We start from the raw sequence: 13,914 nt of genomic DNA, 5'->3' as shown, positions 1-13,914 counted from the left end.
TCACACCGTATTTGCGCAGCGGTCTTTTAAACACAATTTTTTCGAGAAAAAATACACTTTTATGAATAAAAAAAAAAAAAAAAAAACAAAACCATAAAGTTAGCCCATTTTTTTTTCTATAATGTGAAAGATGATGTTACCCTGAGTAAATAGATACCTAACATGTCACGCTTTAAAATTGCACACACTCGTGGAATGGCGACAAACTACGGTACCAAAGAATCCCCATAAGCGACGCTTTAAAAATTTCTACAGGATACCAGTTTAGAGTTACCGAGGAGGTCTAGTGCTAGAATTATTGCTCTTGCGATTGCAGCAATACTTCCCATGTATGGTTTGAACACAGTTTACATTTGCAGTCGCGACTTACGAATGCGATCACTTCTGCGTGCGAGCATGGAGGGATGTGGGGCGCTTTAAAAAAAAAAAAAAAAAGTCCCATTTATATTTTTACACTGTTCCTTTGAAAAATTCTGATCCCTTTTATTGCTGTCACAAGGAATGTAAACATCCCTTGTGACAGTAATAGGCAATGACAGGTACTCTTTATGGAGGGATCTGGTGTCTAAAAGACCCCACATCCCTCCTCTGCACTTAAAAGCATTCAAAACGCTAAGTTTAGCCATTGTGAATACAGTAAAACCTTGGACTGCGAACATAATTCGTTCCGAAAACATGCTTGTTATCCAAAGCACTTGTATATCAAAGCACATTTTCCGATAAGAAATAATGGAAACTCAGATGATTTGTTCCTCAACCATTTATTCATAGGCCTTTCAGTTTATAGTCCATATAAAAAGATTATAGCAATGTGATAGGTTGTGTAACTATAAAATGTCCATCCACAAATGGAAGCCTCCACAAGGGGATTAGAAGCAAAATCTATCAGGCGCTACAGAGTATAAAAGAGAAGAGAGGCGCCTCGAAGTGTAGCAATATGGTTACTTTTAATGAAGGTACAACATTTATCAACTCTCATGGTTGATGATTAAAAGAGGCACATCTAAGTATGCAGGCATCTGGGTTAAAGCTGTCTACATAGACCGTCCTCCGCACTGCCGGCTGTCTGTCTGCAATCGTGACCAGGAAGACTACCCTGAAAGCGTGGCTTGAAGCGCAGCGTGGAAGGGATGACATCAATGGTTCTGTAGAGGATGGTCTATGTGGACAGCTTTACCCTGGATACTTAGATGTGCCTCTTTTAATCATCAACCATCTGAGTTGCTAAATGTTGTACCTTCATTAAATGTAACCTAGGGTTACTAGTTCCGAGACCCGATCAAAGCCAATTCCAGCTTCGTTCGGGTCTCCGGCCAGCCGGCTGGTCATTTGGGCCTCCCAGTGGGACAGGAGAGCCACGGGAGGGAGGGGTAGCTTCCTAGCCGCATCAGTTGGTATCCCAAGAAAGCCAACTGTCGGCTCTAAAAAAACGGTATTGGGGTGATGCCTGCAGCCATCACCCCAGTACAACCCCTTCAAGCTGAGGCCGCATATTTGCATACAGTCAGCATGAAGGCGTTAAGCCCAGCCAGATAAACGGCGTCATTCAAGGAACCTATACAAAGACATATAGCAGTTACCATCACCGACCTGTTTCTGTAAATGTTAGTTGATTATGTGACTGGTTTAATTTCTGAGAACCGGAACAGACATGCAGATCGGGGAACTAAGAGTTTCTAATCTGGTCTGGGTCAGTGATGCAAAGTACAGAACCATTTGGATCGTAATGACCAGAAGCATGCTGCTAGGAGGAGAGAGCAGAGTGAGTAACAGAGAGATGAGCTCATCAGTGTGCCACTTCTGCTTCACTATCCAACCACAGGCTGAGACAGGTCCAAGACAGTCTGGGCTTAGAGGAAGTGGGTTGAATGTTGCTGGTCATCAGATGGACATTTTGTGGAGAATATTAAGTAGCATGGGGGAAACCTCTGGATTGAAAGGTAATCTTGCAACCAAAGGTGTTTAATGGGCTGTTTATTTTTGCTTGTTATTTTTGGTAAAATCCAATCAGTAGACCAAGCATGTAAGTATTCAGACACCTTTTATAGTTTTTCATTCTTTATTAAAATGTAATCATACACATGAATCACAATAATACTTCAGTGTATGCAGAAAACAAACATTAAAAGTGGATAACCCAACTACTGTGTTGATTCATTTTCTGTGCTGCTTTCTTCATCTTTACGAATTCGCTTCAGCGCTGGCTCACCTAAAACCGAAACACACACAAGTTATACTTCCAGTTTATTTCAGGACAAGTTTGTCTAATTTTTTTCCAAGTTTCTCATCCTTCACTCAGAACAGATATTGCGGAAGGTTAAATTCCATGTCAGGATTTTATTGCTGTCAGTTTTCCCATTAGGATATGATGTAAGCGCAAATAATCCCATACAGACAAGATTCTGGCCCTTCACTTTCTCCACCATAAAAGAGAAAAAAATATTGCACTGTCATTGTAGTAACGTACCCTCAATCAATACTTTAGGGAAATCTCTCTAATAGGTACACAGACAGCATAAACTACTCTTAAAAAAAAAATGCTTAGTATACTTTAAAATCATACTGATTAGTGTTCATATTTTTGTAAATATCCTGCCTCTGTGTATAGTTTATAAATAAAGCTATGTTCATGGGGGCAGTAATATTTGCTCATTACATAGGCAGGGTCTACTTCCAGCTTAAAGTGGTTGTAAACCCTGTACAACCACTTTTACCTACAGATAAGCCTATATTAATGCTTACCTGTAGGTGCTGGAAATATCTCCTAAACCTCCACTGTTTAGGAGATATTTACAAAAAAGCCGAGAGACAATGTCTACGGCGCATGCACACTTTAGTAAGGGCAGATCGTGCCGTTTCTAATAGGGGTCATGCCGTGACTGGCGGCTCCCACGCGCATGCAAGGGAGTGACGTCATGCCACTCCGGCCAGTCACGGAGCCGGAGTTCGCGGCCCTGGAAGAAAGAGGGGTGAAGATGGACGTGCGCTGCTAATGGGGACAGCGGTGACATCGCCGGTTGCATAGTAGCCCATTATGCTTTACCTTTGCAGGGAAATAAAGAGGAAGTAAAACCCACCAGGGTTTATTTCCTCTTTAATAGTGGTGCGCAGACTGTGCTTCACTACTATGCAATGCAACAATAAGCTAATCATTAGCAGGCAAAAGTGTAAATCGCATCCCCAGATATTCAAAAATCACTATATGGATCATTTGCAAATCTGTATGTATTACAATACTTAAAGTGATTGTAAATGATCACCTTGTAAAACAACCCATTTGGTTTAAAATAAAAATGGCAAAACATTTTTGTATACATATAAAATAAAAAAACAACAACACATTATAAATACCTTTTTTCCTATAAGTGATCACATTCCCTCTGTTCTCAGCTGCATAAGAGCTGGGGGGGGGGTTGGGAAGAAGCAGCAGCACACCGAGTTTCCCAGTGAATGGCTGTGCAGCGAGGGTGTGGCAGGACAAGTCTGATCATTGGAGGAGAGCACACAGAGTTTCCAGCATAGCTAGAAAATGACCACGATGTGCTCTCCTGCTTAGTGTGGTCAGTTTATAATAAGGAAGCAGAGGGACTGCCAGGAGCACCAGGGATTTCACATAAAAAGTTAGCAATACAACGAGAACAGGATACTTTCTCATACAAGTACATAGTACAGCAGCCACATATCAGAAATATGAAACGGAGTAATGAACAGAAAGTAAAAGAATGCAAAAGTTACTTTAAAGAGTAATTCTGAAGAAATCCCTGTGTGTTTGTCTGTATCCATGTAGGAAAGGGAGAATTCTCAACCAGCTGCTGCACCTGCAGGGCACTAATGATGAAAACTACAGGATCTGCATCCCTTTAGACATGATGTCCTATTGAAAGCATCTCACCAAAAATGACATTTGTATTTTAGTGCAGACTAAATATTTCTGGGGGACGTTCTGTACACCATCTGTATACAGAACACCAAGAGGTTGCCATATTGCATTTTACAGAAAATTACGGCAGCTGGAGATTGGAACAGAAAGGTCATTTTAATAACATTCAATTACAATATGACTTGTGGCGCAATTGTATACACCATATATTATTTTTCTTTGCTATTTTTTTCCCCCCCACAAAAGTGGAGTTACCATATACCCACCATTATTGCTGCACGTTTATGAGTGATAGATAGGTGGACCATTAGTTCCCCAGTGCCGTTTATAAATGCCATCACCCATCGGTGGCTTTTGCACCTGTTAATGGCTGTAAACTGAGCAGTCATTAGATGGCTTGGTTCACAGCTGTGATGTACTGAGCTGATCAGTGCGGCTCTGTACCATGTGACTGCTGTGATGACCAATCAAAGCGATCACAAATGTAAACACATTTTTTGTTGGTTTTCACCCCCCTTCCTCTTACAAAGAGGAAATAGTAATTTAAGAATAGGGAAGAATTGAATGGATCGGCATCTGATATATTCATTCACTTTTACTGACCGTGAGATTGATTTTTACCCCCCCCCCCCACCACACACACACTCTACTGCGACAATAATTTGCTGAATGTAAACTATATTTTCTCTTCAGAGGAATACTTTTGCAAGTAAAAGGTAGCCATGTAACACCAGCATGGTATTCTTTTACAAATAGATCTGTGACATTAAACCTATACTGTACTGTGCTTCTGACACCCAATATATTCAGAAATTTGAATTTAGATTCCTATGTGGGTCTAGCAGGGAAAAAAAAAAACTCCACCACCACAAGACAATGAAAAGCCCTTTTATAATCTGTATTGTTTGATCTATCCAAGCAGTTATGTCTGTTTGAATTTTGTTATAAAAGAAGGGTACAGACACTGAACTGTATTTTGCTTTCGTGCAGCAAGAAGCAATGGCAGCAAATCCTTTTCTACAGTATTTTGCTTTTTAATGACACTGGCCTTGTTTAGTCTTCCCTGGTAAATGGTCTACTCTGCACTTGTCTGGGACTGAAGAAGCGTATTAGATGTGTCCTGCCAGCGAGTCCCTCTTTGCACACACAGCACATCATGTTCCCATGTGGAGAAAGCAGCTTTATGTTGGTGTATTGGAAAGGATGTGGCTTGGAGTAACAGAAATGTTTGATACAAGCTCAGAGCATCTGACGTAGCATGTTCTAGCACATCGGCATGCAGACCATGCCAGGAACACTAAAGCGAGGTCATAGTTTATTTTTCATGCGGTGTTTGTCTCATTTGGGTGTGTAATCTATACAGTCACTTTAGGCTTCTTGTACACGGCCATACAGCATGAAGAGCCTGCGTGTAATGTCTCTTCTGGGTCCCAATGCCGCAGCATATGAATGCAGATGCTGTGCGTTTGGAGCATACATCACTGCACATGTGAATGCTTTATGCAAACCCCGGCGTACAACCGCCTCTTCTCATTCATCTCACGGGGTAGGAATTACACAGGCTCTGCATGCTCTATGGCCATGTGTATGAATGAAGCCTTACGCCTACATCCATGTTCCTGACCGGCACCTGCAGCTTTCATGATGTAGACTTTGTGTATTTCCCTCTCACTCATGTCCAGTCTTTCAAAGCTGAACTCTGGGGAAGTTACAAAACTACTCTTAGTGGAGTTATTCCCACACTACAAGCGTTAAACACTTGTCTAGGGTATCTCAAAGGATAAGTTCACCTTTGCCACATGTTGCACCTGTTTTTTAGGTTGGTACATGTAACATATTCCAGCATCTCCCTCACCTCCCCTCCCTATGACAGCGGACGGGGAATCTGCTCCCTGGATGCACTGTCGTAGTTCAATCTGCCTGCCTGTGTCAGAGGTATGGACAGACAGCTATCCTATCTGCGGGAGTCAAACATTGCACCCACATTCTGCTGATTGCAGGTGCAATGATCCACATACTCCTTAGAAAAAAAAAAAAAAGAAATGCACTTTCTTTTTTGCAATAAAAAAAAATATTGCAAAAAAGTGCCTTTTTTTTTTTTCTTCTTTTTTTTTTTTTTTTTAGACGTGAACTTAGGCTTTAAAGAAAACAGTTTTATCTACCCTGTTCCTCTCTCACAGGCTCCTCCTTTCCATGCAATCAATCCCCTGAAGCCACTTCTCGGCGCTCTCCTGCCATCAAATACAATGCAGGATCAGCAGCCCTGCATTGTAAGTGAGGACACAGAGGGCCCTCCTACAATGTCAGAGGGAAGGAGAGAGTCCCGGCTCCCAGAGTAGTGAGGGCAAAGGTAAGTAAAACTTTTTTTTTTTAATGGTACCCTAGACAAAATAGAGTTAACACCATGACAGGAAGACACAAACCACAATTAAAAAGAGACCCTAAATTCTGCCCCCTCTCTATCCAAAACAAAACTTTTTTTCCTTGGTTTGGGCTTTGACCCTTTGCTGTGAAGCCCTTTTGTCCATCAGCTTCCAATTATTACCACCTTTACAGCAATGCAGAGGCTCAAGCCCCATTTTTCAGATAGATAAGGCCTTATGTAGGAAAATAAATAAATAAACTAACTGCAATTGCCATTTATCTCAAGCAAATTAGAACAGAAAGAATTTGGCTGCTGTGGGCCATATAAAAGCTAGTCTCTTCAAACACAGCACAATCCCTGTCCATACTGTGCAGGCTATAGAAGGAAATGGGATGTCATCAGCCCAGACACTTGCTGTTCCTGTACAGCGTGTTCCTGGCATGATAGAGCTGGAAAGGATTAAGCCCCTTTCACCATTAAAAAGCAGCTGCTTTACTATCTGCCCTGGGAATCCATTGCCACTGATGACACGCTGTACTTAGCAAACAGAAACATCGTCTTATTCAGGACACGATGATGAGCAAGGTGCAGAAGACATCTCTTGAAGAATGCCAGGAATTATTTTCAGAAAGGTCTGCTGCAAGTCACTGCGATGTGTTAATTACTTTCTGAGATATTTCAGAAAGGATGCAACAGGGGATAAGCGTGTTTAACACTTTACACCACCCACAGTTCTTCCTTAACCACTTAAGAACCGGAAGATTTGCCCCCTGAATGACCAGGCAATTTTTAGTGATACAGCACTGCGTCACTTTAACTGACAATTGCGCGGTTGTGCGATGATGTACCCAAACAAAATGGACATTCTTTTTTCCCCACAAATAGAGCTTTCTTTTGGTGGTATTTGATCATCTCTGCAGTTATTTTTTGCGCTATAAACAAAAAAAAAAAAAACCCGACAATTTTGAAAAAAAAAAAATATATATTTTTTACTTGTAGCTATAATAAATATCCAAAAAAAGTCACCAGCTTAAAACCAATATGTATTCTACATATTTTTGGTAAAAATAAGTGTAGATTGGTTTGTGCAAAAAGTTATAGCTTCTTCAAAATAGGGTATATTTTTATGGCATTTAAAAAAAAAAATTTATTACTAGTAATGGCAGCGATTTTTAGCGAGACTGCGGACAGATCGGACACTTTTGACACTTTTTTGGGACCAGTGACATTTATACAGCGATCAGAGCTAAAAATAGTCACTGATTACTGTATAAATGTCACTGGCAAAGGGGGTTAAATGTGTTTCCTAGGAAGGTGTTTGTAACTGTGGGGTGGGGAGAGAGAGCTGTTTCTGATCACTAGGAACAGCAGATCTTTCTCCGCCCCCCGGAAAGGGGATCTGTCTGTTTACATGGACAGATCCCCATTCTGGCTCTGAGGAGCGATCGCGGGTGGCCGTGCCCCCTATACCTCTTAAAGTGGCCACCGTACGGCGATTTGTGCAGAGGAGCCGGCTGGTCAGCAAGTAAAGAATAACATGATATTTTAGAAGGAGAGACTTTTATAGTCCGTGAACACAACCAGTTAATATTTTTCCACTTTTCCTTGCAATAGTGCAGCCTTTCCCCAACCTCAGGATCTTGGTAGAGAAGGGCTGTAAGATGAGCCCAAGCTCCCGATCCCCTTCTGAACTGTACATCGGCACTGGGGGCTGGGTGAGATTCAGCAAAGTGAAAGTAAAGGGAGCGTGTGCTGTGCTCTCTGCCTCCCTCTACAGTGCTGTGTTAGGGAAGGTACTATACTGCAACTTTTTTTAAGTGCTGTATACGTACGTGTGTATGCATGTTACTTTTAATCCTGACCCCCTATTCCTGTACTATCAGAACTGCTTTTTTGGGGCTTGTGCGTAATAGCAGCAAGGACTGCTGCTCCTCTGAAAAGCAATCCATGCTCAGCTTTTCAGTAGCTTTCGACAGGCGGTAAAAAGAGGCAATATGTTGCCTCCTCACCACCTGTTTTAACCACTTAAAGACCAGCCTCGTTTTGGATTTTAGGTGTTTACAAGTTTAAAACAGGTTTTTTTGCTAGAAAATTACTTAGAACCCCCAAACATTATATATTGTTTTTTTTCTAACATCCTAGAGAATACAATAGCGGTCATTGCAATACTTTTTTTTGCACCGTATTTGCGCAGCGGTCTTCTAAGTGCACTTTTTTTGGAAAAAATTCACTTTTTTGAAAAAAAAAATAAGACAACAGTAAAGTTAGCCCAATTTTTTTTTTATATTGTGAAATATAATGTTACGCCAAGTAAATTGATACCCAACATGTCACGCTTCAAAATTGCGCCCGCTCGTGGAATAGCGTCAAACTTTTACCCTTAAAAATCTCCATAGGCGACGTTTAAAAAATTCTACAGATTGCATGTTTTGCGTTACAGAGGAGGTCTAGGGCTAGAATTATTGCTCTCACTCTACCGGTCGCGGCGATACCTCACATGTGTGGTTTGACCACCGTTTTCATATGCGGGCGCTACTCACGTATGCGTTCGCTTCTGCGTGCGAGCTCGTCGGGACAGGGTGCTTTAAAAAAAATTTTTTTTTTTTTTATTATTTATTTTATTTTATTTATTTTTTCACTGTTTTTTAAAAAAAAAAAAAAATTTGGATCACTTTTATTCCTATTACAAGGAATGTAAACATCCCTTGTAATAGAAAAAAGCATGACAGGTCCTCTTAAATATGAGATCTGGGGTCAAAAAGTCCTCAGATCTCATATTTAGACTAAAATGCAAAAAAAAAAAAAAAAAAAAAAAAAAGTCGTTTAAAAAAATGACACTAAAAAAATTTGTGCCTTTAAGAGAGTGGGCGGAGCCGTCGTAATGACGTCGCTCCGGCCGTCACATGGTATGGAGACGGGTAGGCGCCATCTTGGCCTCACTTGTCTCCATACCTCAGCAGGGAAAGGACCCGATCGCCTCCGCCGCTACCGACGGCTCCGGTAAGCGGCGGAGGGTGCGGGAGAGCGGCGGGAGGGGGGGTGGCACCTCTCCCGCCGCCGATAACGGTGATCTCGCGGCGAACCCGCCGCTGAGACCACCATTATCGTGTACAGAATCGCTCACTGAAAAGATGGATATCTCGGTTGTGGCAGCAGCTGCTGCCGTTACCGAGATATCCATCTTCAAAAAAATGACGTATATATACAGTGAGCGGGGCTGAAGTGGTTAACCTTGTAAATGCAGCAGCACCACCACACCACAACTGCGCGTAATGCACTCAGTTGTGGGGTGGTTGCAGCGCACTTCCAGCTGCCGCCACAGCATGTGTACACCCCCAGCTGCTGCCCCTGCAGCGAAAGGGGGAGCAGTTGGGGGTGGTAAAAACAGCTCAACCATGTAGTTTTACCACCCTCACGTGTGAACAAGCTCTTGGTTCACATCTGTGGGGCTGTGTGCTGCCTATAGGGTAGCCCATTCATTTCAATGGTAAACAAGAAAAAAAACTGCACTGAACGTAAATAAGTGAATGCAAAATAAATCAATAATGCATAGCAAAGTTCATAGGATGAGAGATCAAAACAATCCCCCATAAAGGTGAGACAAGTCCCAAGGCATAGTCCCTCTAGGTAAACAGTGAAGATGAGTGTGAAAACCTTGGGAAAAAAAAAAAAAAAAACAAACACACTCGTAGTGATCCGCCACCATATAAAATTCCTGCTTACCAGAAAGCAAGCAAATAAGGCTTGTATGTGGACCGAGGCCCAGAATGCACAGCAGATGATACAGCTTCTCCATGTCAGCGTAACTGGGGGAGTGTGATGAATGATGGTACAAGGACTGATCCGGACTCAGGGTCATGAGAACAGAAAAGTGGCCATAGTGTAAATCTGATATATGAAAATTTATTTCTAAAAAGTAATGCAGTTACAAACAGGAATGGTAAAAAGAGCGATTCGCCGGCCGGCATACCAAACGCCTGTTCACATCAGAGTCGCAATGACATCAGAGCGTCAACCTCCCGGCGTACGTTTCGTCTATACCTGGTAAATCAGTTATAGACGAAACGTACGTCGGGAGGTTGACGCTCTGACGTGAACGGGCGTTTGGTATGCCGGCCGGCGAATCGCTCTTTTTACCATTCCTGTTTTTAAGTGCATTACTTTTTATAAATACATTTTCATATATCGGATTTACACTATGGCCACTTCTTTTCTGTTCTCATGACCCTGAGTCCGGATCAGTCATTGTACCATCATTCATCACACTCCCCCAGTTACGCTGACACGGAGAAGCTGCATCATCTGCTGTGCCTTCTGGGCCTCGGTCCATATACAAGTCTTATTTGCTTGCTTTCTGGTAAGCGTGAATTTTATATGGTGGCGGATCACTACGAGTGGTGTTTTTTCAAGGTTTTCACACTCATCTTCACTGTTTACCTAGAAGGACTATGACTTGGGACTTCTCACCTTTATGGGGGATTGTTTTGATCTCTCATCCTATGAACTTTGCTATGCCTTATTGATTTCTTTTGCATTCACTTATTTACGTTCAGCGCAGTTTTTTTCTTGTTTACTGTTGTTTCTTTGTGTGCATCTCACAATTTGAACTGCTGCTTTATTAGGGGGTACTATATGGCAGCGCAGTATTTTTTTGTTTTTTACATTAATTTCAATGGGCTGCCCTACCTACAGAAATGCAGCAAAAGAATTCCCTTTTTTTTTTAAATTGCGCGGTACCAAAAACATTCGACGTTTACCAATGTGTGGGGTAATATTAAGGATTATCGGCACCCCTAAAGAGCAGAGTAATTGTCTGCAGGTCAGGATTGAGGGCGATTTTGTGTGCATTCCTTGACACACGGTAACGTGAACCAAGCTTTGGGCAGGGGTGCCTCAAGACTGAAAATACTTCAAGAGTGCCCTGAATGTGAAAAGATGGAGAATTACTGCAATGGTGAGATGGCAGCATGGCGTCCAACAAATGTTCCCCTGATAATGTCTATGTCCTCCCCCTCAAGTACAACTGACTGAAAAGCAGAAAAGGGGAACCGCCTATTGCAACATAGAAGTATGGCATTTTTTTCTGGTTATACTAGGTCTTACATGTTTGACATGTATTGTTTTGTTAGAAGCCTGGGAAGCCAATGGACAAAGACATTTTGTTCACCTTATGGTTTAATGTTTTGAATTTGCGAATGTGAATGAGGGTAGTTTAGACATAAAGAACAGCTGAGTGCTTCTTTAGCCGATCATTATAATGACCCTCTCAGAATTAAAAAAAAAAAAAAACAAACCAAAAAAAACGTCAAGGAAGGTGCCCTGCAATAAAAGAACTCTTCTTCGTACCTCCATGGTGGCTCATGTCTCCTACCTTCCCTCTGTTCCTCACTGCAGTCTCTACAGCAGTGTTTCTCAATTACAGTCCTCAAGGCGCACCAGAAGGTCATGTTTTCAGGATTTCCCTCAGATAAAAACGGCTGTGGTAATTACTAAGGCAGTGAAACTGATCAAATCACCTGTGCAAAATAATGGAAGGCCTGAAAACACGACCTGTTGGTGCGCCTTGAGGACTGGAATTGAGAAACACTGCTCTATAGCATTAGACGCTTACAAAAGTGTCAGATGCCTGTGTTCCCTGCTATGCACCATGGTTCCATCCCCCAATCCCCTGCATTGCTACTGAACACAACATTAATGTAGGAGTTAAAGTGGGGTTCCACCCAAAAAAAAAACTACATGGAGAAAAAAAAAAAAAATATATAAAAAAACATTTGGATATTTTTTTTTTTTTACTTACCTCTAAATGCCTGTTGCTAGGTGGTCCCTAGTAGTCTGCCTCTTCCAGTGCCTGGGCTGGTGACATCACTTCCCCCTCAGCACAGGAAGGGCTCAGCCCTGCTCCCTCCCTCCTGTCAATCATCTGGGACCCATTACAGGTCCCAGGTGACTGAGCGGCCAATCACGGCGCGTGGCGCCGCTCGCGCATGCGCAGTGGGTGCCAGGCTGTGAAGCCATAGCCCGGCGCCCACAGTTGCAATGCCGGCGCCGCTGAATGGAGGGGGAGAGGAGCGGGGCTTCGATCCCCCGCATCGCTGGACCCTGGGACAGGTAAGTGTCCAATTAAAAGTCAGCAGCTGCAGTATTTGTAGCTGTTGACTTTTAATTTTTTTTTTTTTTTTTTTACTGGACCTCGGGTGGAACTCCTCTTTAAAGAATGGATGGAGGAGGTGAGGTCATTGCTCTAATCTGACACAACCAGCCAACATCAGGTATTTTGGTGGGAGCTGTGACAGAGGAAGAGGGCTTTACACTGAATGAGCAGGGCGACAGAGGGGGAGATTTCCTAAAACTGAAGAGTGCAAAATCTGGTGCAGTTCTGCATAGAAACCAATCGGCTTCCAGGTTTTATTGTCAGAGCTAAAATTGAACAAGTTGAAGTTAGAAGCGGATTGGCTACCATGCACAGCTGCATCAGTTTTAGTAAATCTCCCCCAGAGTAAGTGTTACATTCATATTCACTGCCCTAGAGCCAAAGCACACCATTGGGTTCAGGATACTTCCTTTACAGTCTTCTGGGTCAGGTGTGGTGCACACAGAGGTTGATTTACTAAAGCTAGAGTGCAAAATCTGGTGCAGCTCTGCATAGAAACCAATCAGCTTCCAGGTTTTTTTGGTCAAAGCTTAATTAAACAAGCTGAAGTTAGAAGCTGATTGGCTACCATGCACAGCTGCACCAGATTTTCCACTCTCCAATTTTAGTAAAGCAACCCAAAAAAGAGTGGAAATGCCTAAGCTAGCCAGGGATTATTACACATCGCTGCTATCAAAAGGATAAGTTTGCTTTTTAGAAAAAGAAAATAATAAATGCACATTTTTTTTTTTTAAGAATGCCTGTAAAGCATTGCACCAGCGGTCAGCAAATCTGCCAGTGTATCTGTGTTACCATCCACCCCTACGGGCAAGCAGATACATACTAACAGGAAAAGAGAATGAAAGAATGAACTGCCATGGAACTGTGGAGCGCCGTGGTAGTTAATTGAAAACTACAAGCCGTCAGCCACAAAGGCTGCCAGACCTTTTCACTTTTCATTCACAGGACACTGTGAAGAAGGGAGAAGATGAATATGGGGGTGTAACATGTTAAAAGGTGAACTTTTCTTTTAACCCTTTCACTACCAGGTCTGCACGTACCTGAAAGCAGGGGGGGGGGGGGGGGGATATCACAATCTGGTGGCTGCAGCCACCGGGATTGTGAGTGAAACTGACAGGGAGACTCCTGCCTGTGAGGAGAAAGCATTTGGGCGGCAGCGCTACCACCCAAATGGTGGTTGCTGGTGGCTGGAGAAGAAGGAGAAGAGTTAACACAAATCCGCTCTCCTCCCCTTCTTGCTGTGACCCAGAAAGCGACATCTGTGACGTCACTTCCGGGTGAATCTCTGTGTCCCCGGCTAGCTAAGCCAGTAAGTCATGTTTTGCAATGCAATCTGCATTTCAAAATTATTCAGTGGAGCCCAGAGTCTTTTAGACCCTGCGTGTCTCATTAAAGAAAACCGGTCACTAAAAACAAAAAACACACACACACACACCACATTACATAGGGGACTTTTTGTCCCCTATGTGAAGTAAAAAAAGAAAAATATTACACATCGCCCCCGCACGCCAGAGTGGG

The 13,914-nt window shown here is 42.6% G+C and overlaps 1 protein-coding gene across 2 annotated transcripts in view; it reads right to left on the bottom strand.

Moving 5' to 3' along the window:
- Positions 1–2,040: 2,040 nt before the first annotated feature.
- The window catches only part of TRMT5 (tRNA methyltransferase 5), a 30,186-nt gene continuing 18,312 nt past the window's right edge, over positions 2,041–13,914 (bottom strand). For both annotated transcript variants that reach the window (XM_073610854.1, XM_073610853.1), the window contains one exon: positions 2,041–2,209. In XM_073610854.1, the coding sequence (XP_073466955.1) occupies positions 2,142–2,209 (68 nt within the window). In that variant the 3' untranslated portion in view covers positions 2,041–2,141. The remainder of the gene's footprint in view (positions 2,210–13,914) is intronic.

The sequence above is a fragment of the Aquarana catesbeiana genome, linkage group LG13 (assembly GCF_042186555.1).
Source record: "Aquarana catesbeiana isolate 2022-GZ linkage group LG13, ASM4218655v1, whole genome shotgun sequence".
Lineage (NCBI taxonomy): Eukaryota > Metazoa > Chordata > Amphibia > Anura > Ranidae > Aquarana > Aquarana catesbeiana.
This window is presented reverse-complemented; position numbering and strand designations above follow the sequence as displayed.